The sequence below is a fragment of the Pteronotus mesoamericanus genome, unplaced genomic scaffold (genome assembly GCF_021234165.1).
Source record: "Pteronotus mesoamericanus isolate MK-2021 breed Mesoamerican mustached bat unplaced genomic scaffold, CSHL_Meso_final contig_56, whole genome shotgun sequence".
Taxonomy (NCBI): Eukaryota; Metazoa; Chordata; class Mammalia; order Chiroptera; family Mormoopidae; genus Pteronotus; species Pteronotus mesoamericanus.
In genome coordinates, this window is record NW_026555201.1 from 17,827,178 (window position 1) to 17,855,017 (window position 27,840).

General features: G+C 36.5%; 1 protein-coding gene across 2 annotated transcripts in view; it reads left to right on the forward strand.

Moving 5' to 3' along the window:
- The window catches only part of NAV3 (neuron navigator 3), a 324,575-nt gene that overhangs the window by 178,482 nt on the left and 118,253 nt on the right, over positions 1-27,840 (forward strand). For both annotated transcript variants that reach the window (XM_054580143.1, XM_054580145.1), the window contains exon 12: positions 8,165-8,284. In XM_054580143.1, the coding sequence (XP_054436118.1) occupies positions 8,165-8,284 (120 nt within the window). The remainder of the gene's footprint in view (positions 1-8,164; positions 8,285-27,840) is intronic.

A 27,840-nucleotide genomic window follows, 5' to 3' on the forward strand; every position in this document is an offset into this window, starting at 1 on the left:
TGCATCAAAGCCCGATAAGATGGGAATTTGCAGCCAAGAAAATAAGGATGTATTAAGGAGATGGCGCCGTGCCTGGAGTCACAGGTAGCACATGCTCAAAGACCTGGCTCCTTGATGGCTTCTACAACATGAATTATATTGAGGAAAAAATCATTAATCCTGGTGGCTAATAGAGTTAGGGCCATGTTCTCTACTGACTGGTTGGTGCTAGGGTGCGGAGTAATTCCTCATTGCATCTGGTCCTCACATCAGCCATGGAGTTGTTCTGTGCAATCTCACAAGGATTTATAGTGTGGGATCGTTCCACTTTCCTGGGTCCAGAGCTAAAGCACAACTAGGCCAAGATATTATATTTAGTTTTATTGAAAACTCTGTCTCAATAGTCAATAGAGCCAGGACCTTGTTTCTAAGACTATTGGGTGCTGATCAGAACCTCATTGTCCTGAAGGGTTAATGATTAAGCAAGGGATAGGGAGAGGAAGTGAGTCAGGGCACTAGGTGAAGCCAGTTTGAGTCAAAGGAAAAAAAATCAAAAGTCCAAGTTAAAGAAAAGTTTTCTGCCCCACTACAGGGGGATAAAGCAAAAGTAATATAAAGCAACAGTAGTGTCCAGGGTAAGAGATATAATGTGGGCTGTGATCTCATATAGGAATAGTAGAAAGATCCTCTTATGGGAGACATGAAGGCTCCTGGGAAAAGAATAGAGAGAAAAGAGGGATAATGAGCTTATGTATCTATGTATGTATTGAAAACTTTTTCTTGAGTTCATCCTATGTATCAAGCAACGTTCTAGGCACTGTGTGCGCAGTGGTTAATCATTAGACAGTGCTTTCCCACATGTGACTTACGTGCTAATGTTTTTATATTTTTGTATGTGCTCATTTATTCAATAAACGAATAGAAATATATAGACATATGCATGTAAGTGTGTGTCTACATTCTTAGGTAAGTATTTTAAAGGAAATTTTTAAACAACTGATTTCTGCATAAAAATATATATTACAGGCATAGCTATACTTACAAGCATTTTTGTATTTTCCAGAACTCTAGCTGTATTAGTTAACACTAACTTCTGTATCTAAATAAACTAAGTAAAAAATAACATGAATCCTTTATGAAAACTTTCTCTGGTGATTTTTACCATTTTCTGTTTTCCAACGTCGAGTACAGAATGCTGAAATTTAAACAATGACTCAGAGTTCTGTTCCCTGGGTGGAAGGTGACTAGACATGGCCAGCAGGTGTTACAGCTGGTCTCAGCTCATGCGTGACTAGCGGGCATTGTGTGGGGAACAGCCAGGGCATGCACTGTACGTCATTGCCCATTACACAGTGTGCCACTGCTGGCAGCCTACGGATCTACCCTGGAATCTCAGCCTAGAAAGATGGGAGAGCTAGGGACATCGTAGGGGAAATTTAATTTCATGGTGTTTTCCTTAACAGAGAAAAAAGGGCACAAAAGTGCCAGTGCTATAATTCTTGAAAAAATTGAGTCACAAAATTGACCTCTTGTTCCCAATTTTTGAAAGTATGGTTTGGTGATTAAAGGGACAAAGGGCTCAAAGGACAATAATAAATGAAAATGTTTAATTGAGGATTTTTTCCTGATGCAACCACAGGAATGTCATGAAGTAAAATGAATGGAGTTTCTTTTTTTTATGTACTTTAGGTAGAACTCAGAAAATTAATCAGCATTCTGAGAGTTCAAAATTTCTTGAAGCATGTGAAGGCTTATCTTTTTCTTCTCTTGAAAATTACTTTAAACACTTGGGGATATGAATCTGCCAGTAATTAGGAATTAGTCAGAGGAAGGCCTCTTCCTTAAAATGAGTCTCTTTGAAAAAAAAATCTTTATTCATGAAGCAAAGAAGGCACACCCTGGAATATTGGGGGAACAGTTGCATATTTGAATTGGGTGAAAATTAAAATTATCAGCAGGTATCACAGTAATAAATAGTTGTTGGGTCAAGAAAAATAACCTAAAATTCTACTTTGTCATATGGCCCAAACACAAAGAAATTTAGTTCTGTGGAATGAAATTTTAAGGAAAGGATTTTTAGATTTGGCTTCTCCCTCGCCCCTCCCTCGCCTGCCCCCATCCTGGCCCTGGCTGAAGCGCGCACAACATTGGGAAGGGCAGGGCTGCCTGAGCTGCTCACAAGGATTTGCATGGTAAACAACAGATTCCTCCTTCTAATGCTTCTACTAATTTTATATTCAAGATAGGAGCTATTTTTAGTGAATGTAGAAATTCTAGTGGAAAAATAGCTGGTAATTCTAGCCAACAATTATAAAGCACTTAGTACATGCTAGACAATGTTCTGTGCATTTTAAGTTTAAGTCACTTTAGCTAAAACTCAGAAAATTAGTTAATCCACATTCTGAGAATTCAGTTTCTTCAAGCATACAACGCTGGACTTGAAACCAAGCAAGTCTGACTCCAGTCTGAACCCTAAGCCATCCTACTGACCCTGTGAGATCATCTGCATGTCTACCTGTACACATTTCTCTCCAAGAAGTTGATTTTTTTTTTTAACAAACAAACATAACAGAGCTTTATAGCAATCGTTCGTTAGTAATGTAGTTTTCTTAGCTAGCTCATTTGATAGGGGACAACTCTGAACATTATCTGTGTTTGCCAAAAGGAAAATGCTGAATTGGAGTTCCTTTGAGATTAAAAACAAACAAAAACCAACAACTAAACACTTTACATAGCCTGTGTGTTAATGTCATTAAAAAATAGCTCATTGTAATATACAATGGATAATATGAGATACTGAATGTAAAAACATAGAATTCTAGGAAGATATGGTGGAAGCATAGGTTCAGAATCTTCCCAAATCCTCAAAAACAGACAAAGCAACTAGACAGCAAAATAAAAAAATCATAATTACTCTTTGCATACGCTTTGAAATGACAAAGTATCATCTCAAACCCAAAGTATAAGCAACGGACTAACAGCCAGGAGCCAGAGGATCAGCATGGTCTCAGCACATTTATAATAAGTTATAGAGAGTGCAATGGGCATCTGATAACACTGAAAACAGAAGAACCCAAGAACAGCTGAGAGATATTGAGCAGAAAACACACAGGGAAGATTTAAAGGTAGCAGCTGATGCTGAGAGGGGTTTTGACCACTTGGCAAGCGGGGGACAGTAAGGGTTGAAGGTCAAGTCTGAGGGAATGGAGCAGTCTAGGTCCTATGAATTTATTGAACTGTCCAGCTATAGCTCCCTTTCAGGACAGTGTCCCAAACTTAACAGGACATGGCATACAGGTAAAAAGGTAGTCTGCATAAAAGTGGGAGATGGGAATAGAGTCCAAAAATATCAAAAACCTAATGACCATATTTTTAAACACTACACAAAAATAACAGAAGCAATCACTGTATAAAATTTTAAAAGGTTTTTAAATCAAATTTCATTTATTAAAAAAATTAATTTAACATAAAAAAATCAAGAGAAAAATATGTGGATGAAACCTCATATGCAAAACATATAACTAATAATGGATTAATATCAGTGAGAAAAGGAAAAACAAATGAACAAAACAAAACAGAATTTAATAGTACAATGAGCAAAAGACATAAACACGCATTTCAAAGATAAAACAAAAATGGCCCCTAACAAAGTAAAAATATTATTTACCAGCTTAGTAATCTGGATGGAATTTGAAACTTTTCATCCATTGGCAATTAAAGTTTATTCTGAAACTACGTTAAAAACTATTTATCAAAGACTAGTACTGTTGAAGACTTCTATGTCTCTCTTAGGACCCAGTGATGGTCTTTGTAGCTATAGACTTTACATAAGCTCTGACCTATAAGCACGAGAAAAGGTGTGTACACAGATGTTCATGGCAGCGTTGTTTTTAGTAGCATAGGACTAAAAACAGCTCAAATGTTCATAGTAGTCAAATGGAGTACACTGGTAAAACAGAGCTACACATCTGTAAAATGAGTAGTATGTCAAGATAGATTATTTGCAAAAATGTCATTTTGAGTGAAGGAAAATAGTCACAAAAAGTACATATATATGATTTAATTTATTTAACGTTCAAATCCAAGAGATGCTAAATAATATATATATTTATGGATATGTGCCCATGTGGTAAAACCATAAAGTAAAGGAATGCTTAACACCAAACCCAACACAACAGATATCTCTGGAAGGGAGGTTTGGGGATGTTATTAGAAGGAGCCTATGTGGACATTAAAGAAATAGGAAATGTTCTCTTTCTGATGCCAGGTAATAGGCACATGAAAGTTAATATTATTTTTATTATTTCAATGTACTATTATACTTTATATACTTGCATAAATATATTTCATTATAAATCTTTCTTTAAAAGCATGGAGTAGCTATGATGGTAGCATTGTATATCTTTATGTTGATATCTTCCTTTTTTTCCCTTTTCAGTGGTTCTAGACAAAACTAGAGCATAGTAATGCAGATTCACAAATTTGAACAGATGCTATCCTGTAGTAGTTAGGAGTGGTGAGTGACAAGAGAGGCATGTCAACTAGGTTGATGGTGTGTCTCCTGTAACTGGATTAGCATACACAAAAGGAAAATGAAGTTTAGTGGTGAATGTAATATATGGTCGGTTTATGCTATAGTTGATAGGCTTATGGGAAATTGACATATTTATGCATAGGAAACAGTTGAATATCTCATTCTAGAACAGGGTGGGGCCATAGGGCCTGGAAATATTGATTTGAAAAACAGACACCTAAAGGAGATATGCCTTAAGTATGTAAAATTTGTCTTTACAGAAGAAAAGAAGAGGTAGCAGCGGAAGAGAGGAGGAATTAGAAATGCTCTGTGAGACTATTGGGGTTTTTTATTGTGAATCATATTATAGCTTATAGAATTTGAACATGGACAAAATCAGTCTAAGACTTTCATAATTTGAGAGAATTTTTAAAAAGATTTTATTTATTTACTTTTAGAGTGAGGGGAAGGGAGGGAGGAAGAGAGGGAGAGAAACATCAATGTGTTAGAGATACATCAATTCATTGCCTCTCACACATTCCCAACTTGGGACCTGGCCCACAACCCAGGCATGTGCACTGACTGGGAATTGAACCAGTGACCTTTTGGTTCTTAGGCTGGCACTCAATCGACTGAATCACACCAGCCAAGGCTGAGAGAATTTATTTTTGTCTTTAACCTTCACAAGTTTCCTTTAAAACATTTTGTTTGTACCAATCTTCCTTGTAACAATTACTTCTTAAATTCATCTTACATGATAATTTTGAAGATATAACATTGTTAAGAAATGCTTTTTAAATTTTCAGGTTTTCTTTCAAAATGATTCCCTAACATTTGTAGCTCCCAGGTCATAGCATAATTTTTCTGGAGGAACTATGAAATTTATGTTCTTTTAGATTTTTAAATCCTCCAGAAAGAATGAAAAGAAGGAAGAATTATCAAGAAAAAATTTAAATCTGGAATTTGTTTGCCCTTGTGATGCCTGTTTTAAATTTTCAAATAACAAACTCATGGTTCTATTGTGAAAATGCTCCACCAACATTCAAGTGAAAATGTGTGTAAACAGAGGAACTTATACACTGACTGTTTTTTTTGTCCAGTTAATACCTGTTCTAAACCTATTTGATATTAACTGGAAATTGAAGGGCCAAAGAAAAACTAATGTCCTTTGAAAGGCTTCCTGAAAAAAGTTTTTTTTCTCATTAGAAATTTTATGTATTTTTTTTAAATTTTTAAAACTAATTTTAAAGCAATTAATATTTTTCTATAGAACTTAACTTTTCTTTAAGTATTGAAAAATTGCAGGGTATGTTTCTAGTAGAAGTGATCTTACGTCTTATTTCCTTTCACATGCATCACTTTTATGGGTAAAGCTGCTGAGACCAGCCGTGATGGTTTCCTCCTACAAAATGGAAGCCTTTCAAATTCAACGGAACAAACGTTTAATATACTTGTTGAGCCCAAACTATATACAAAACACTTTGCTAAACACTTTTGGAGATACACTGATGACTAAGACAGACCAATAAGATGTAAAACATAACATGTAAGCATTGTTACAACTTCCTCCATAGGTTAGGTTTAGGATTAAGTATGTTGATAGCTAAAAAAAATTTTTTTTTTTTTTTACTTTCTGGAGAAGAGATTACTATGATCCTCAACTTTTTAAAACATAATTTTAAAGGGAGAATGACTAAGAAAAATATTTGCTACTAAACACTTTTACTTTCTCAGAAATTCCATATAGTCCACCTTAAGTGGCAATAACAGCATTTAGAAGGACTACTATCTCTTTACTCTTTTTTTTAAAGCATTTTTTAAAAGATTTTTTTTTTTTTAATATATTTTTAGGGAGAGAGGAAGGGAAGGAGAAAGAGAAACATCAATGTGTGGTTGCTGCTTATATGCTCCCAACTGGGGACCTGTCCCCCAACCCAGGCATGTGTCTTGAGTGGGAATCAAACCTACAGTCCTGTGGTTTACAGGCCAGCAGTCAGTCCACTGAGCCATACCAGCCAGGGCTCTTTTCTCTTTAATTGTGCCATCTTGTATCAGTTAACAGAGTGCAGGAAATGGTGCTCATAATCATGAATTCATTATCAAAAAAAATTAAATTGTATCTAGTACTCCCTTTTTAGAAGGGTATGTCAGTGTTCTATACACTTTGAAGCCAAAGTCCTCTTTTTACTTTTTAATGTTGGTGTAATTAAATTCTTTAGTTATCAAGAAAATTAACCAGGTAGAATACCTTATAAGGATAATGCATTATGACTTAGTGCTATTGTTTTATATATAAAATTTATATATTTTCTTTTCAAAATATACAGGAGAGACTGTGAATAAGTAGCTATTATTTATAGGGGTCTCATTAAGAGCCAATGTATTTTTCATTTTATTGTCATAAAACCTATCTGCCATTTATTCTTCCCATTTTCAGAGGAAGAAATTGAGGCACAGTTTATGAGATTTGTTCAGGGTCCTTCAACTAGTATGTACAGAATATACTAATCATCTAGGTAATAAGCCAGTTTCATAATCCTACCATAGCAATTTGGTGAATGTTCAATGTTTGGTTGCGATTAAACTTTTTGATACTAAAAGGTGAGAATCAACTCGAATTTAAACAAAGTGGGCAATGACTATAAAGAAGGAAGGCTATCTCTCAGAACCAAAGGGCTAGTTGTGAAGCTGACACCGCGTGGCCAAGTGTCTCTGCTTCTCTTTGTGCACCTCGTCATTCATTGTTTTTACTTTGCTGACCAGCTTACTCTGGGGCTCTTTGGGTTTTCATTATTATGAACTCTATCCACATAGAAAGATTGAGTCTTTATCCCAGTTCTCAAGAAAACATTTCAGCTGGCCTAGCATGGGGTGAGAGATTAAACACCCTGTTCTAATCCTCCTTACTCAAGCAAGCCAGGTTACCGGGTAGCTGCCTGGTGAGGCTGCAGCGGCCCTGTGTGTTGGTGGTGGTCCTGTGACGGGAGGGAACTTGAGCCCGGAGACAGGAAGCGGGGCAGACGGTGTCGCCCTGCAGTTCAGACAGCAAAACATGGTTAAGATCAGGGTTTCTGGAGTAATGTTTTTAGAGTCCTTTTTCTCAATTCTGCCATGACTGGTTGAATGACGCTGTGTAAACTCTTAGGTTTTTTGTGCATACTTACTTTTTATCTCTCATGTAGGGATAATAATGTTATTACATATAAACTATTTGAAAATTTCCTGGCAATATATTAAACATTTAAGGCATTTTGGTTATTATTTTATGATATGGAGCACATATTCTATTTATCACATAAATTAATTTTAAGTTTACTGATGTTCATTACTCCCATGACCATCGATGCTTCAAAGATGAAATGATCTTACTTTTATTTCGCTAAGAGCTATATGATTTACAAGCCTGTTCAAAATATTGATGACAAAAGGGGGAAAACAGAAGGTTTTATAATTGGCTCTTGTTACTTGTGGTAGTAAGGAAGATTGATTTTCTAATAAACTTGAAAAGATATTCTGATTTTTCCCGGTGAGTATAATGTGTATGTAGAAAACACTATAATAGAGGCTATTTGCATAATTATTGAAAAATGTGAACACAATTTGTTCATTAAGTGCAATTATACAGATGAGGTCCTTTAATTTTCTGTTGATTAATCGCACATTTATTTTCAGGTACATGACAGACGGAGGACTCAACCTGTATACTAGAAGTCTGAATCGAATACCAGACACAGTGACTTCCAGGGATGTCATTCAGAGAGGCGTTCACGATGTGACAGTTGATGCAGACAGGTAAGGCCATCAGCGGATGTGATAATGAGCGGCGTGTAAAGCAATTTCATAAGTGAGATCCTAGGAGTTTTACAGTACAAATGAAAATATTTTGATACAGGAATTATTTTGGAACATTTATAAAGCCTAAGGTGGTTTTGCTTCGAGACATTAAGACTTTTAAAACTCTGTATACTAAAAAAATTGCATTGCTGGTGAGAATATTTAATTTTAGTTTACATGGCAGCAAGTTTGAATATATCTAAAGCAAAATTATAAACATAGACTTATTTTCTTTACTTGAAAAGAACCCTGGCTGATAAATTCCTTTCAACTTGGATACTTTCAGAAGGCTAATGATATAAAGATTGAAACATAATTTAAATGATCGGATATGGTACAGTAAGCTTGATGCTTTTCTTGAGGGGTTTGTTGAAAGCACACAACTCTCGCTTTAGGCTAATTTCTGATTCATAATTGTTTCAAGTGGCTTGAAGGTAGGGGTGTGTGTGTGTATGTTTTATATGCTAATTATTTTGCTGGAAATTGTTTTGTCAATTTCATTTGAATCACTGCTGTTCGAGAATATTGTCCGCGTAAAATAATGTTGTAAGATATATTTATGACATAATTTTGTCCCCTCTTCAATCAGAATTTTAACTTAATTGACTAGGAAAGCTGTACCTATTTCTAGCACTGCTGTATATCAATACTTAGAGTGGTTCTTGAACTAAGCCTTTATGAAGAAGACAAAAGTTTAAGATTTAATGCATCCAGGTTCTGAAATAAGAGCTGTGTATGATTCCTCGTGCATTGTAATACAGCCAACTCCAAAGGCTAGACAGTGAATTCTGGTATTACTCTTCAGTTTCTCCTCTATCAACTGCTGCTGGCACTGGCTGGGTGGTTCAGTTGGTTGGAGTGTCATCCTATACACCAAAAGGTTAAAGGTTCAATTCATGGTCAGAGCACATATGGGTTGCAGGTTCAATCCCCAGTTGGGGTGCAGAGGGGAGGCAACCGATCAATATTTCTCTCTCACATTCTTATGTCTGTTTTCTTCTCGCTCTCTTTCTCTCTCAAATCAATAAATATATCATCGGGTGAGGATTTTTTTTTAAATGCTGCTGATATTTTAATGACTGTTGGCCAAAGGAATAGTTTTGGCTCTCTCATCCCAGTTTTTTAGTCTAGGGTCTGAATGTGTGTGTGTGTGTGTGTGTGTGTATGTGTGTGGAGAGAGAGAGAGAGAGAGAGAGAGAGAGAGAGAGAAACATATGGTTATAAGTGGTTTATGAAAACTTTTGCCACCCCCACCCCAGAATGCCTCTTCAACCCTTTCCTTCCTGACTCCACTAATTTCAACCACCCTGGACTTCCTTCTGCTCTGGAATTGATACTTTCTCTACCCGGAATACCCTTTTCTACATTCATTGCATTATTGCTTCCATCACAACATATTTGTTGCAGCTTAATGTTCCTTTCTCAGGGAAGTGTTTCCAGAGTAGCTAAGACACGTTCCATTTCCAGTCACTTTCTTGGCCATTACCTTATATTGTTTTCTTCAATTTACACATCACTTCTTGAATATATCATACTTTCTTATTTCCATATTTATTTTATATCTCCCTCATGACAATGTAAGCCCATGAATGCAGAATTTTTGTCATATTCAGTATATATCAAGCTCTTAACAAATGTTTGTGGAATGAATGCACACAGGAGCAAATACATGCTTCACATTCATGTAGGCTAGTGATACCGTCCCATTTGGGAGAGAGGCAAATGGTGCCAGGAGCGAGCCATGATCCTGAAAAATACCGTGGGAGAGAGAGAATGAGATATGTGGGCAAATAAAAAGCAGTGATTAAAGAGGAAGAAATCCAAAGTGTGGACCACACTTGAATCTAATGACTGGCACATTGTTAGCTGATAATGGAAAACATGAAAGGGCAGGAGAATTTTGTTAGTTTTTGGGAAATGAGAATATTGTGGCAGAACCTAGGAATTAATAAAAAGGTGACTTATTTTTGAGACAGTTGAGATAACCAGACCTTTTTGCTCCTTTAAGGCTCCAGATTGGGGCCTGACTGAAGAACCTCAGCCAACGGAAAGACCCAGATATGTGCTAATAAATTAGAATCTCAGAAAGTAGTGGTTCTTCAAGTGAGCTCCCCGTCCCTGCAGCGTCAGCATCACCGAGTTAGGAACGCAAACCATCTGCTCCATCCAGGCCTCAGGAATCAAAACCTGCGGGTGGGGCCTGGCAATCCGAGCTTTAACCAGCCCTCCAGGCCCAGTGTCTTAGAATCAATAGATGCCAGGCCTGTGAGAACATGAACACTTAATATAGAGAGAAAGACATTTCAAAGTTTCTTATTTACTTTATTAGCTGTGTTCAGTCAAGGGAAAGAGAATATCAAAGTAACAATGGCACCAGTCTTAAAAATAAATCAACTAATGATGTGTTGCACCTGAAATAATTGTCTCAGTTGAATTCAACCTTTGAGATTTGTATGTTTTCTGAAAGAATTATGTAATTTAAAAACACACTTTTACTTGTGTACATTAACCAGAGAAAAGATTAGAGTGAAAAATCACACTCTAGAGTGAAAAATCATGTCAGCAGAGATTGGAGTTTCTCCTTTATTATAGATAAGTCTGAAATTCTTTTAAAATCCTATATTCAGGAAGTGATTCAGAATGTATACCTTTTTTAAATGCATAGTCTTAAATATTATAATTGTGTAAGTCCTTCTGTTACTTTAAAGCACCTCCTTATACAGGATGCTGTTCCATACCATTTCCTTAATTCTGATATCCATTCCAATCAGGATAGGCAAGGATGGCTACAGGGTACTACCTCTTTGTCAGTTTTATTCAGAAACGATACTGAGAAGAACTGCAGTTCAAAAATAAAACCTCCTTATCTTTATTTAATTTAGTGCTTTTCCCATCAGAGATGTCTCTATAATGCTATTTAATTTATCCCTATAATATTTTTAGAAATGCCAATTTAGCCTAATGCCCTCATTTGGTGTCTGTCATAGCACAAGGACTTGGATCTTTTGTCTCCTATATTTCCAGTTTCCAGCTACCTTAGTGAAGGTCTTTTAAAAGCATGAAACATATTAGTAATTGGTTCATTTTAGCAAATTGATAAATGATAAGGCTTGTGATTATTTACTGATAAGAAAGCTTAAAAGCAAAAAACAACAACAGTGTTTTATCAATTTTTCATATTTCTTAGATGCAAAAGCTACAACACATGAAATGCACTTACACAATGGCCAGGTAGCCAGCTGGCTGGAACAGCCATGGGCCTGAAGAATTTGTGTTACTGTAGCGAACGTTGTCTGTTGCCCTTTAATCAACTCTGGTTAAAGTGTGATGGGCAAGGGAGAACAGCTGATTTCCTCTTCCCAAGCACATTGAAATGGCTATAAAGAAAACAGGAGGGCTTCCAGCAGCCAACTGGAGTGTATTTTAAGTATTTTATTACTCAAAAACATTGCAGTTCCTTTACTTTCCATATCAATCCAACACCAACCACACTTTTTTTATTAAACTAAGAAAAAATTAAAGAATGTGGCTATACCTTGTAGACATGTTAGAGACTCTGGGAAATTTATAAATAAACTCATAACAGTTAAAACATGTGGGCTTTATCCATTTGGCTCTGATTATAATGAGGTTAGTCATAATTCACATATACTTAAATTGGGTTGTGTTATATTCAAAAGGTAGTTTTTAGGGAAGGGTGGGGGATGGCTGTTGTTTTGGCCTTTATTTACTCCTATTATTGTCCTTACACTGACTTCTATGCTAGCATTAATAAACATTTGATTAATAAATATATAATTACCTCCTAATTGCCTGATAGCATAATAGCATCTTGGGTAAAAATAAAATAAATAATAAAGATAAAAGGCTTTGAGTTTAATGGTCAGAGAATAATGTAAACAAAAGATAAAGTTATAATAAAATTGACCAAGTAATACTACATGTCTATACAAAGTATCTTAGAAGCACCAAAGGGAAACAAATAATAATTTCTACCCTGAAGACTTCGACAAGCAGTATGACTCAAATGGGCCCACAGAGAGAGCATAAGGCTTTTTGACATGTGCCTGGAAGAAATCAGAAGGCATGTGGGAGTAAAAGCATAGAGGGGATGCTTTTGGTTTCAAGGGGATGTTAAAGAAAACAATAGGGGGACAGTAGTTAAAGACCTAAAAATAGATTTTATAAGGAACTCTTGCAGTAGGGGAAACGAGACTGCAGTATTGTGAGTTGGGTTTAATTCTGAATACAGCAAGAAAAAGTGCGGAGTTATACCCAACAAGCAGAATGTGGGGGTTAGTGAATGGAAAATTACTAAGAGGATGTATCAGGGGAGGGGGGATTCTTGCTAAACCTACTCAACAGGAGTTTTGCGAACGTAGCCTAGGGCGATCAACTACTGAGCGTAGAGAACGAGAAATTCGACCAATGTTGAAGGTGATGAGATATCAAGGCTGGGGATTCTCTCTGGACTCACCTAGCAGGATTCTTACTAAAACGGGGCATGAAGGGCCAGCAAGGGGACAAGGTCAAAGCTAAAGTGATTTAGCTAGTGTCCTGGTAATGCGGACAAGGATGACAAGAAAAATATTTGCAGGGCCATTCTAAAGTTGAACTAATTTTAATTAGTGCTTTTTAATTTCAAAGCATGAGCATATGTTATAATCATTACATTTAAAAAAGAACTCTTCCACAGCAAATATTGAAGAAGGATGGTGCAAAGACAGGTAGACTGTTTAGGAAGTGACTGTAAAAGTCCAGGTGAAAGAAGGTAAGCACCTAACTGAAGAGTGGATGTGGAGACACCATTTCTAGAGGAAGTTGGGTTTGCTCTCTATGTATTACTCTGCTGGGCCTCCATAACAAAATCTCATGGACTGGGTGGCTTAAACAACAGATGTGTATTTTCTCACAATTCTGGAGACTACAAATCCATGATTACAGTGATATAAAATTTATTTTCTGGTGAGGGCTCTCTTCTTGACTTGTAGAACCACCTTCTCACAGTGTTCTTATGTAGCTGTTCTTCTCTTCTCTCTCGGGGTCAAAGAGAGAAATAGGTACTGTCTATTTTTCTTTTTACAAGGTTACAAGTTGTGTTGGAATAGAGCCCCACCCTTATGACCACATTTATCCTTCATTACCTCAGTAAAAGCTCTGTCTCCAAAGTAGACACATTGGAAGTTAGGGCTTCAACATACAAATTTTGAAGGGGACGGGGAGACTCTATCCAGTCCTTATCACTGTGTAACTCTCTGGTGGTCTTATTTTTGGAGATACAGGTTCACTCACTGTGTAAGTACTGGATTAAAGTAGTGAGTATATATGTCATGTGCACATTATGAGCTCAAATCCTACAAGGAATCAGGAAGATTACATAAAATGAATGAAACAGAAGAGAGATGGTAAGCATGACCACTCCAAAGGGGGAAGTCACCCTGAGGTCCAGTGGTTGCTTCCTGTAGAAAGACACAAATGTGGAAAGGGGGGCTGAGGATCACCAAACCATTGGATTTTTCAAGTGATGTCAAGAGTCTGGACTTTTGTGAGAAATCTCCTAATTTTAAAATATTATCAACTGTCTTAATAGAACTATGAGCTCAATAGACAAACATACAAATTTCTTCAATGGCAAATAATCTAGGAAATAATCTAATCACAAAGAATCCTGTGTACAGCAAGACACAATGAACATTTTCATGTATAGCCACCTATATTTCCTAGGTCCCGTCAAGTTTCCCATAGACGTGCGCTTGTGCTGATACCTGCTGTACAGAATGAGAACGCGCCAGTTATGAGAAGCTGGCCCATGAGGTATAAAACTATCTGAGTACATTCCTAGGTTTTTAGTGCAAGAGAGGAAAAATCTCAGATCCGTTTTCCAGCCACAGCATCCCTCAGTGGAGTTGGCCTCAGGCCTATTATGGCAATCACTAATTAATTTTGTTTAAACAACTATATGAATCAACACTGAAGGCTAAGCACACACTTGTTTCTGCAGTACAGTGTGAGAAAACAACCCTAAGAATAAAACCTTGACATTTAAAAAGTAAATAAAGAAGCGTAGCCATCGAAGAGACAAAGAAATCAATTCTAACACATAAAGAAACAAATGAAGTTAATGGGCTAACTTTGAGGTGGAAAGAAGAGGAAATAGGCAATGATGTCAAATTCCGTGGACTAGTGCAGTTAGGTGAAGAAGGCCTATGCTAAAAAATAAAAAAAAATAGTAATATGAAGTTTAACATTTTAAAGTTAGAAGTCTCCTGGATGATGAAGCAAGGTACAGGCCACAGCCTGGATTACTAAGTCAGAATGGTCATGGAAGTCAAAACTTTGTTACTTAGATGATATATCCAGGGGGTTATTGAGTCAATATGGTGACATAGTGAGTCTTGGTGGTGCACGCTTCACTACCTTTGCCTATTTCTTGGTGATTTAAAGACAAAACATAACGAGTCTTAAAGCAGAGGAACCCAGAGCTCCAGACACCAAATTCTGTATTCAATATGAACAGAATTATACAGAATGTAGTAAAAAAGATACCATTTTAGGTCTATTCTGGATTGTCTATTACATTGTTCTCTAAATTATATTCCTAAATATAGTGATAGTTGATTTCAATTATAAACTAATCAATTTCATTATTCATATTTTAATTGATTTCTTAATTATGACCTTTTGGAAATATAAAAGTATAATACATTATAGAAATTATTATTTTTGTATTGTAGTGACCAACAGATTGGTTTGATTTGCGATACTACATTCCAGATGCTGAAGTCACAGTTGCTGAAGGAGTTTGCAAAAGGCCATAAGGAATTGTCATGATCTTACATGCCTCTCAGATTATTAGTCATTGCAACTGTTAACATATTAGGGGAAGCCTAGGTCCAAACATCTACTCATACTGAATCCCTTGATAGGGTTGGGGAGAGAGACATCTTCTCTACCCTCTTAGGTTTAGTGTTTGGGGATGTACAAATTACACTGACAAAAGACAGATTATCAGGGAAAAAAAGAGGGCTTTCTAAATTCATGTATGTATGTGTTTATTCACAGAAAATGAGACTCAAGGAGCTGGTTAGAATTTGGGGCTCATCTTAATAGAGGAAGGAGAGTAGGAGAAGGTCACTCATGGGAATGCAAATGACTTCTTGGAAAGATAAACGGTCCCTTAGAAGGAGAGATGGGAGTCATGACAGTTGCATGGTAATGTCCATTTAGGTGATTTCTTATCCAGACTTCTTGTCTCTGGTGGTAGGAGGCAATCTTCTCCTGTTGTAACATTTGCAGGAAGGGGCTCTATGACAGTAGAATTCTTTTGGGATGTTCTCTTTTAGGCAGATATAGGAGTTTAGAAAACAAAAATTTAAAAAGGCCCAACTCTTCACAGTGGTGTATTTTGGATTCCTTTACCCTAAATCTACAGTTGTTATCAATGTGTAGAAGATTTCAGAGTCCACAAAGTGAGTCATGGCAAATTCTTATAAAATCAGCTGGGGAGTCCATTCTGAGGGAGGGAGGCCTTTCATATTTCCATGGCTTCACCAAACAGAAGTGAAGGCAACATAGATTCTCCTAAGCCACCAAGCAAATATCTCCAGGGTTTAGATTCACGATGCTTGTTATAGTCTGTGTACACTGTAATAATTTATTCCATTCTGTGCCGATTTGTTCCAGCATCATTACAGAATGAATGTATTGCTACATCTTAAGTATTCATTAGCTTACTGGCTTTCCATAGTAATTAAAAGCAAACACAAAAAAAGATTAGTAGGCAGAGGAAATATAGTAAATGTAATTATTTCATTTCATAATCAAATGGCCTGAAATTTTTTCTCCCTCATTTCTTTACTTGAAGTAGAGAGATACCAATACAAAACACTGGGGAACTAGAAAATACTTTAGTTGCCTTCTCAGTGGCACCTGCTCACCAACACAGGCTTGTGAACTGATGCTGAACTTTGTCCCAGTTCTCAGAATTAACTGACCTCATTGTAAATAATCTTAACTTCCAATTGTTTTAAAGAATACCCCTCATAGAATTAATTGCCAATGAAGGCATATATTGAGAATTTACTCTCTGCCTAGCACTACACTCAATCCTGTGGACCCTCCACTCAGAGGTCTTAATTAAGACATTAGAATAGGGGTTACTAAAGCATAAAAAAAAATGAGACTCAGAGGGTACTTGAATAGTACAAGTAGCACAAGTTGTGGACATTTTTGGTCGGGATACCTTTTAATATCTTTCAATACATATATGCTGGTGGCCTTAAGCTCTAGCACCTCTTGTTAAAATTGCTCCTGACATTCAACTTGACCAGAACTAAACTTTACCATTTTAGAAATGATCTCCCAGTAGATGAGATGGTTCTTTGCTCTCTTAAGCAGTATTTTTACTGTGTCTCCTTCCAAAACAGGTTATTAATGAATCTTATGAAAATGATGATGATGATGATGATAGAGTCAAGGCTGTTACAATAAAAATAGCTATAGTCACTGTCAATAATGAGGACATAGTATGTGTAGCCAACGTGCCATATTATTTAAATACATCATTTTATTTTTCTTTAAAACAGGCCTATGAAGTGTGTTTTATTACTGCCATTTTGCAAGACAAAGAGTTCTTTGAGCAGCTGACTTCCCTGTAGACTGTTAATAAATGGCAGGATTTGAATTCAGTTCTTGTATTCTTACTACTATTCATAAAATTATTAATTCAGATAAAGGTTTTTTTATAATGCTATATGACATTTTCTGATTTTTAAAGTTATTTCACTTTTCCATTTTGTTTAAACATACCTGTTAAATATGAATAGATGTTTTTTATTCAACTTCATAAATGTTAATAATTATGTTTCTTCAGTATATAATCATATTCTACTCTACTGCAAATTGCCAATAAACCTAAAAACACAATTGACAATATTTTCACATTCTTTAGACCTTCTAAAAGACTGGTTAAGTTGTTAATACCAGTAAAGCAATTTAGCAGTATTTTGTTCTTTTATATACACAGATTGAGCAGAGTCAGAAATCTGTCTGTTGAAATGTCTTTTAACAGCCTCAAGAAAAATCACAGAAAAATGGAAAGGGGAGAAATGTTCAGCTTATATGAAGAAAAATACTAAAAGAGTACTCATATGAACAGAAAAGCAATTTAGGCCTTTTATATTACATGATTTTTTTCTCCACAAAGAACAATAAAACTGGAGAGGTTGTGTCAGCTAATTGGCTAATTTGATTTAAAAAGTTACATATACACGAAACACTTGTTTTTTCCATGCAAGAACTAAGGGTGAATTTTTTTTAATAGGCTAACTAATGGGGCGAGACATTCAACTTTGGAATAATTGAACTGAGGGCTTCCAGCTGACAGCTAATAAGTTCTTCATCTTCTTCCTCACTCTAGCTACATAGAGTCGATGGCATAGACTTATTTGAGTTATATGTGCTCCATTTATATTCTTTTTTTTTTTTGCTTGACTTAATTTGTATTTGAAATGGCAAAAATTACGTGTGTAAACTGGGTTATTTTATGTATTTACAGAGCTTCCGTATGTTTTTTTCAGATAAGTTGCAAATGAAAGTGTATTCGTTACAAATGAATGCTTATTTTCTGAATTCAATAGTTATCTTGTTATTATAAAGCCCTCCTGTGATTACTGGAGAAAATCCACAGAATAAATAAAAGTATAGAGAAGAATCTGAAAGTAGTCCATAAATCTCCCATCCCCCAAACAACTGAGAATATTGCTTTGATGTGTTCCCTCCCAGGCTTGCTTCCCCGCTGTTCACACAGCTTGGGTTATACCATCTACGCAATATGTTATCCTGCCTCCTTCACTTAACTTACATAATAAACAATATCACATAGTATGAAATATTATTTTACATTATGAATTTTAATGATTATATGTTATTCTACCATATGGAAAAAATTATATATAGGGAGGTTGTTTAATCAACTGCTACATTTAAGAAATTCATCAAATTTCTGATTTTATTGGCGAAGTCATTAGCAGAATTTTTCCCGATCTGGTTGTAAGATTATATCTATGTTTTTTTTTTTCTAAAATACCCCAGTAATTTGAACACACTGAAAGAGAATGCCTCACATATATTCATGCACGTTTGTTTATATATGTGTGTGTGTATTTACACATATGTGTATTTGGAATTTAAATTTTCCATATAAATCTCTTTCCTTATGATTAACTTATAATTTAGCTTTAGATTTTTTATTTCATGTATATATTTATGCTTTGTAAACTGTTAGGATTCATGAGTTTGTCTTAATTTTAAGATCTTTTGTCAGCCAAGTTTTTCTGCTGACATATAGATGGTAAAAACTATTGACTAAAATTTGACTTCTTCAAACCTAATATCAAGAAGTGCTCTATTTCTTGTAGATCAAAAACCCCATCATTTGTTCCTTTAGCAATAGATTCTATTCTATTCTGATTCCAGACAGTTTGTACAAGCAACAATCCAAATGTCCACTTGACAATCCAAATATTTACTACATAAAAATAAAAATTATTATATAGTTTCTTCATTAGTGCCAGGCATATTTCTTTCATTTTGGGAGATGATAATATACTTCTTTCAGTCACTAATAGAACAAAAAGACCAAAAAAATAAATAAAGCTATAGAAGATTTGAACCACAATAAGAAACCTTTCCTAATGCACACATATAGAACAACAGAACCAAGAATCGTAGAGTTCACATTCTCTTCAAGTATCCATTTGGATATTACAAAAAGACTATAAGCTGGGCCATGAAGTAAGTCCCAAGAGATTTCAAAGAACTTAAATCCTACAAAGTATGTTCTTTGATTATAGTGCAATTAATCTAGAAATCATTAACAAAAAAAGATGGACAATCATTCTATGTTTAGAAATTAGGAAACACACTTCTAAATAACATTTGTGTAAAAGAAATCACAGGAGATTATAACGTATTTTAAACTGGATAATAACACTACGTATTAAAATTCATGGGATGTGGCTAAATACCATGCTTAGAGGAAAAAATTTTAAGCAAATTTTATTTTTATTTAAAATTTTTTTATTGAGTGATTGAGTTAAGAGAGAGAAAGAGAGAAGGAACATGGATTTCTTGTTCCACTTATTTATGCATTGGTTGATTCTTCTATGTCTTCTGACCAGAGATCAAACCTGCAACCTTCATGTATCCAGATGATGCTCTAACCAACTGAGCTACCCAGCCAGGGGGCTGAGAGGAAAATTTATATCCTTAAATACATGTTTCTAAAACACCAGCAAATAGATAGATGAAAGAAAGAAAGAAAGAAAGAAAGAAAGAAAGAAAGAAAGAAAGAAAGAAAGAAAGAAAGAAAGAAAGAAAGAAAAGAAGGAAGGAAGGAAGGAAGGAAGGAAGGAAGGAGGGAAGGAAGGAAGGAAGAAAGGAAGGAAAGAAAGAAAGAAAGAAAGAAAGAAAGAAAGAAAGAAAGAAAGAAAGAAAGAAAGAAAGAAAGAAAGAAAGAAAGAAAGAAAGAAGGAAAGGAAGAGGGGGGAAGGAAGGAAGGAAGAAAGAAAGAAAGAAAGAAAGAAAGAAAGAAAGAAAGAAAGAAAGAAAGAAAGAAAGAAAGAAAGAAAGAAAAGAAAGAAAGAAAGAAAGAAAGAAAGAAAGAAAGAAAGAGAAAGAAAGAAGGCAGGCAGGCAAGCCAATGATCAATGCTTCTAAGAAGTTAGTAGTTCTTCAGTTCAAGAAGTTAGAAAAAGATCAGCCAATTAAACCTAAAGAAACAAGAAGAAAATATATACATAAAATGAGAAACCAATGAAATGATTTCTAAGTATTTTATGTGTGTTAACTAATTTAACCCTTGTAACACCCCTCCATATTTGGTGTTCTAATTATCAGCCATTGTTTTTGAAATGAAGCATTGGCAGCACAAAGAGTTTGAATCACTTGCTCCAGGTCACTGCATTAGTAAATGTCAGAGTTGGATTTAAACTCAAGTGAAGTAAAGCAAATAAGTGGATTTTTAAAATGACATCAATAATATTGTTTCAAAATCTTTTTCAGCTTCAGTTTTTACTAAGTAATTTGATTGTTTCCTGACTTTCTAAGTCAGTTTGATTGACTAGCAGCTAGAACAGTTTGATCATAATAAAAAACAATAGAAATGCTGTTCATATTCCAATTAACTACTACGTTTTTAGAATGTGTTGGTGTAGTTGATATTATAGCAGAAATATTTTCACTTTCAAATATCATACCAGCTCCACTGCTGCTAAAGGTCTCCAAATATATTAGTGAAGAGGTTTTTTAATTTTAAATGTGCAAAAACCACAGGGGTGTGAGTAGAGAAGGCAACAATAGCAAGAAAGCTATGGACAAGACAGGTGGAAAGGTGACTTAGCAGCTCCATGAAAGCCCTGAGCACTCTGTGGGGGAAGTCAGGAGGAAGTACAGTTTATACCACAGAAACCCCAAAAGGCTTGGGAATTTTAGGATTGGTTACCTTGGAATGCAGAAATGAATGTGAAGTAAAATAGCATTACTTGGGTTTTGAAGAAACAGACCCAAGATCCCTGACCCAAACCATGAATAACTGGGCATTTGCTTCTTTTCTATCTCAACAAAAGACTGGAGGTTATTCTCTGGGGAGAGCAAAAGAAATTGAATCTTTATGGGATTCAGGGCACAGTAGAGGACTGACAACAGAATAATTAAGTGAAGTTTGTATAATAAACATGGAGATTACCCGCTTTTTTCTCATTGAGATTCTAGAACCATGGCAACCAGGTATGAGTCTATCTAATCAGAACCATCATTTATCCTCTGTTTTTCCCATATATCTTCCATTTATTTACTGAATATTAGTCCTTAAATCACTATAACCAGTATACATTTGGGAAAAAATATAGTATTCTGAGATAGAATTTAGAATAATTGGTTATTAAAAAGAGTTTTGGAGTTTGGATTCGTGGCTTCCGATACCAACTAAACAATGGGTCTTTGTATGATTATGGAAGGCTTTATAACTCTATTAGCCTCATTTTTATTCTTACAAAAATGAATGAACTAGTTAAACTACTAGGCCTCTGTTGATTGTAAATGACAGAAAATCATATTAAAACTGGCTTTAGATAAAAAAGGCCTTCATCGAGAAGTCCATAGGTAGAAATTATTATAGGTCCAAAATTTGTGTTTCTGATGCTTTCAAAGGCCAAAACTCACAACGTAAGAGTTTGGAATAAGGAAAGGTCTGTTGATCAAGAACGCACCAACCAAGAAGATGGGAGTCCTGATCCTCAAATCCATCTCACCAAAGTACAGAGTTCAGGGGTCTTTCATGTCATGGGAAGGGGAAATAGGAGCGTGAGAGGTGACTGACTTCTGCAGATGCCTGGGCACCAGCAGGGGCTGGAGGAAAATTGTGCTTAGTTGATGAGTTTAATCATAAGGTTCCTGCAAATCTTTTATAAACAATCATTATTTTTTTTTTTTACATACTTCCTTTATCTTCTCAAACTGAGAGCAGAATTTCTCTAACAATTAGCATGTTTCTATGCAAGAATAAGCAGAAACTATAAGCCTGACAGCCATGGGAACAAAGCCGGTTTGAACAAGTTGGAGTCGGAAAGACAGAGCATTTCATTCTGCTACACTCTGATTCAGGGGCGGCTGCAGATCACAGTATTACGTTCCTTTGATGTCTTGACTTGGCTGGGGTATCTTGCATGGATAGGTTTGATACTTCTCTCATTACTGCAACTCACTCTCAGTCCTACATAATTCAAGGTTCAACTCCAGTGTGGGAGAAGCAAGCTTCTCTAAAGTTCCCAAGAGTCACAGGATTCGACAGGTTACTGTATGGACATTCTTGAACCAATTGCCATGGCCAAAGAAGCATCTAACTGCCTAAGTTTTTTTCTTACATCTAAACATACACACTCTATACAATTATTTATGCACCCTTTTTCTACTTGCTCCTTTCTTCAATTCCAAACCTGGGCATACTGGCTTCTGGCTCCCAGTTTGGTCTTATCTCTTGCCTTGCTGCCTGACGTTACAGTTTATGCTTTGGAAATATTGAACTATTTATTGTCCCCCCTCCCACGAAATCTGCTGTTTCATGCCTTTGCTTGGACCTGGAATCCCATACTCAACCTGGAATACCGCTTCTGTCTTCCTTCATAATCCTTACTCAGTTCAGGTGTTATACTTTGTGAACTTTCCTCAAAACCTTAATAGACTGTGCCCATTCCCTGTGCACTAGGAGAACTTCAGTTTAATAATTTACCGTATTATTTTGAAGACTCTTTTTATGTGTCTCTCTCCCAGAAGCCTATGATATATCCAAGGATAAGGGACTATGTCATATTCAATTCTGTACTCCCAGTTTCAAATGCAGTTCTTGTCACAAAATACCCATCTGTTGTCCTGAAATCCCATTTCATCATGTGCATCCTTGTATTATACAGTGCTCTCCACGTTTGTATTGAAACTATTTTTCTTGTGTCTTATTTGACTTTAAATTCTTAGTGTCTAGCACAGAGACTGATACACTGTTGGTACTCAATGAATCTCCATTTAAGTTTATTTTCTGAAGAGCTTTTTTTTAAAAAGAAAAAAAACAGGGCAGAAAAAGAAGCAAGTAGATGAGGTGTTAACAATTGAAGGCATTATGGAAGAGAATGTATATGTGTCACTGTCTTTCACAACCATTCAGAATATTGCTATTTGCTTCTTATTTTAAAATTGAGTTGTATACATAATTGACACATAGCAATGTGTAAGTTTAATATTTACAACATGTTGATTTGATTCTAGCTGGTGATGTTTTAAAATGTATTTTGACCAAGACACTCAAACCGGAAATTCAAATAGCACAACACAGTACTAGGATAGCCATTGGCATGTTTTTCAGGAATTCTGCTCTAAGTTTGTTTTGATTGAATCTAAAACAACAAAGAATTCACCTCTGGGTGTAGAAAATTCATAGAGTGAAACTACAGACTTTTAAAATGTGGTGTAGCATATATAATTTATATTAATATTTCTGGAAGAAACTACAATTATGTATGGATAGACCTTTCTACATTTCTTAAGTTTTTTTCACATTTTTATTTACTTCATACTAACTTCATAAAATTAGGAAAGTTGTTAAAAAACCTTATTATACAAATAAAAATATGAAAGTTCAATGAAGCCAATTGGACTTCCAATATTCAAGTGGTGAAGTTGGAACTTTATTTTCCAATTCTTAGTTGCCGTCCAATATTATATTAGTTTCTGGTGTACTGCATAGTGGTTATGTTACCGGACAGATCAGGGCCCATCCATGTGGCAAGTTGGTGAAAAACGCAGCAATTAATGCTGGAAGGAGGTTTGTGTTTACAACATACCAACCTTGGGGGACCGTAGTGCACTCGTGCTCGGAGCCCTCCTTCCCCATGAAACCCAGCACTTCCCACACTCCCCACCAGGCTGCTAGCTAAAAGCATCTCCAAAAGTTTCCCATGTCCTTGTCTGTGCAGTATCTGGAATACGTTGCCATCAGCTACTGTGTGATAGCCTAAAAAAGCACGTGCTATGTTTTTCTGGATCACAGTGAAACTCAGGAAAGGGACAGGTCTCAAAAGTCCAGGTAGAATCCAGGCGCAGCAGGTCAGGATCATGCGAGGAGGTCCTTTGCAGCTCCATGTCAGCCGGGGCAGGCACGATCACAGCAGCAGCATCTCCTTTTCCTTATTAGTCCAGGCTGCCTGGCCTCTGTCCTCACTACAAACTACACACCTACTTGCTTACTTTTCCCTTCTCACTGGACCCTTTTAAACAGCATGTCAAAAATCCCTCACTACAGACAGCATGCCTCTTCCCTCACCACTACTCCCGTCGTGGCGAAGAGCCCTTCTTCCCATGCTGCATGGCCAAGAGCAGAGCTGGAGAGCCTCGTGGAGGGCAGGTGGGGCCCTTCAGCCCCCTCTCCAACCTGCAGGGCCAAGAGAGAGAATGGCTGCTGCGTCTAGTTTAAATCCTGGCTAGGAGCTTCCTCCTAACTCCACTTTCTACTCCTCCCGCGCTGGGCTACGTCTGCCCCTCCCAGGATCTTCTGCCTTTCTAAGGTTGCAGCTGTAGTCTGGGAAGGTGTGGCCCGGTGATGCAGAGTGAACTACCCTCCTGCCTTCTCTCCATGGCTGGCAATGTAACCTGGAAACCACCTCCTGGCTTAAGGCATGTGCTAGAAGCTCCCTGGCCACATCACAGGTTCAAGTCATGCCCATCTCTCTTGCCCTGAGTGACAGGCACAATTATTTAGTGTAACTGTGAAGCTAGCCAGGTTGCCAAAGATATGCAAATAAAATCTCAATAGCCTGCCTCTGCTTCTCCCATCTGCCAAGCCAGGTCAGTGAGGGATTTTCCTAGATCCTTGGGCACCTGGAGTTCTGACCACCTCTCTAACCTCGTTACAGTTAGACATTAATATGCCTTAATGAAATGATCACCTGATAAGTCTAGTTTGATTCTTATCTAGGCCAGGGGTCGGCAAGATTTTTCTGGAAAGTATCAGACAGTAAATATTTCAGGTTGTGTGGGGTAAGAGACAAAATCAATAAATTATGTACATGCTTAGATAATAAGAGAAAAAATGGGTGCAATTTTTTTCAACTTTGTAAAAATGTAAAAAAAACATTCTTAGCTTACAGGACCTATAGTTTAGATTTGATGTATGGCTATAGTTTGTTGACTCCTGTTCTAGGCCATTCTTAGGCCTGACATTTATTCTATGTTTTAGTTTGCTAGACCTGCCATAACAAACTACTGCAAATTGTGGGGATTAAACAATGGAAATGTATTGTCTCAGTTCTGGAGAACAGAAGTAGGAAATCCAGGTACAGGGCAGATTTGACTCCTGAAGGCAATGAGGGAAGGTTCTCCCTGGTCTAGGCCTCTCTGCTTGGCTTGTAGATGGCTGTTTCCTCTGCCTTCACATTGTCTTTCTCTGTGTGTGTCTTTGTCCAAGTTTCCTCCTTTTATAAGGTCACAGTCAGATTGGATCAGTGCATACCCTAATGACTTTGCTTGAATTTGATTACCTCTGTAAAGACCCTGTCTCCAAATAAGGTCATATTTTGAGGTGCTGGGGGTTAGGACTCTGACATAGGAATTTTTCCTGGGGCAGTGGAGTAGCATACAATTCAACCAGAATACTTTTATGTCTTGGTACTAGCTGTAACTCAATTGCTATTAGGAGATAAAGTAACAAGTATGAGAGTTATAGATCTCATTTTCTGTCCTAAATTTAAAGCCATGATTTCTCAACAACCCTGCAGTATAATTGTAGACAAACAGAACTGAACTGAGAAAAGAGAAAGCTGATCCTATACAACTTTCCACCTCAACCCTAAAACACCCAGAAGAAAATGCGGAATAGTTTCAGTCATCTGAATATTTAACATTTAAGGAAATGAGTAGCAATATTTAGAAAAAAACAAATTATAATGAAAATTATTAATTTCGATCTTATTTCTGACAAGTATTCTGCTGGTTGAGATGTTTAACTGTAATTCCCTAAAAACATCAAAAATAAGATTTACACAAGCCACATCTTCCTGTGTCCAAGCAGCAGAGGGATTTGACTCTAAAACAGAGCTGTCATTTGAAATCCCAGCCATGGGTGAGCTTTGCTGTGAGGAGGAATCTGCCTTCATAGTTGGAGCCGTCACAGCACGCATAGCTGAGGTGCCACTGAGTCTTGCAGCCAGGGCAACAATGGGCTTACGCAGAGGTTCTGAAGAGGATTTTTAAACATTTATTTTTAAATGAAAAGACTGTATGAGGTTCTTAGATATAAAGACTTTGATTTGTAGCTTATATGTCTAAAACTGTCCTTGAAAAAAATTCATCTGTTGTCATCAATTTTGAAAGATATGTGCTTTAAAACAGGGCATGCTGTTCTATCTCTTTGAAATCTTATTAGCCTGCCATTGATCCATGCATTATTTTCACGACTGATGGCATTTTTGTCAGCAAAAGGAGGCAGTAAATTTTGATATATGTTGCTTGATATTTGGCATTTGATACCTCCTTCATTATCCCAAATCTACTTTAATAGGATGATTGTAAAGAATACGTAAGATAACATACAAATTATCTCCTACAGTGCCAACCACAATTCTCCTTTTTTTCTTCTCTACACAGAAGAAAGTGTTAATTTTTTAAAACACTCACTTCTTTACACATAAGAATGCAAACATGAAACTTCTTTAATTACTTAGAGAATGGCGCCGGTGCCCTGATCATACCTCTAAAATGGACCCATCTTTCACACCAATGCTGGAGAAGTGATGAGGCCTGTCCTCCAAATGGAGTTCCTGTCAATTCCATACAGACTAAGGGATGGTTGCTCCCTTTCCGACATATGGCAGTGGAGGAAGGGAAGGGGACCTACATTTGTTTAACTATATGAGAGATGCTGTACCAAGTGCTTTATATTTGTAGTCAAAGGCACTGTATTCTGAATTTTGCAAAGGAGGCAACCGAAGCATGGAGAGTGAACATGTTTACCTAAATATATTTTACCCAAATGTTCCTAAATGTGTTTTGTTTGTATTTTAATATCTTATGAACATGTTCCTGCCCCTGCCACCCCCCCACCCCCACATTTTGTTGGCAATAGAATCTCAAACCGTATCCAGATGGGCTTTCTTGACTGACATGTCAGCCTAGAATAGTTTAGAGATGGGGTACAGTTAAGATGTTTCTGACTTTAAAGAACAGCATCTGTTCCATAGTAGGCGTTCCCATGGTGTGGGGTGAGGTTTAAAAGTACAGAGGCCAGTAGAGAGTGGACAAGGGGGAAACCACGGCCCCTGAGCAGGCAGGCAGCGGGGGGAGGGCCAGCCCCTGCTCGCCGTTCCCGGCGATCAATAGGAGCCCTTTTGTGAAACTAAACCGTCTGTGTGACATACAGAGTGAACCTTAAATGAACTTTTAAATGTTTCCTATCTTGAAACATGCACTTAAAATAAATTTTTACCTGCATGAATGTTCTCTTTGTATTAAAGGTTTAATCACTGCACTTTAAAGAGAGACTTTTCTTAACCTTCTGATACAGTACATTGTTACTATAATTACAGCAACTCATTAATTCAGTGGGTGTCAGTATTGATTATGACTTTTAGATTGTATTTTTTGTCATTAAATCTCTATCTAAAATACCAGTGGATCATTACTCTTGTTGGCGGCCACCTTGGAGTTTTTCAAAGATATTGGGTTCGTGGTCAGATGATACTGTTCAAATTCTCACTAAGGAACCTGGCCTTTTTTTTTTTTGACTGCGATGCTCTCTCCTTGGCAGGATGCAATAGTATGTGTAATCTTCTGTGCAGAATTAATCATGAAAGTCAAGTGCATACTGCAGGTACAATCAGCACCATCTAATTATCTCAAACTTGTTTGTCTTATGCCTTTATTTAGCTGAGCACATGCACATGATAATAACAAATTGGCTAATTCAAAATCCT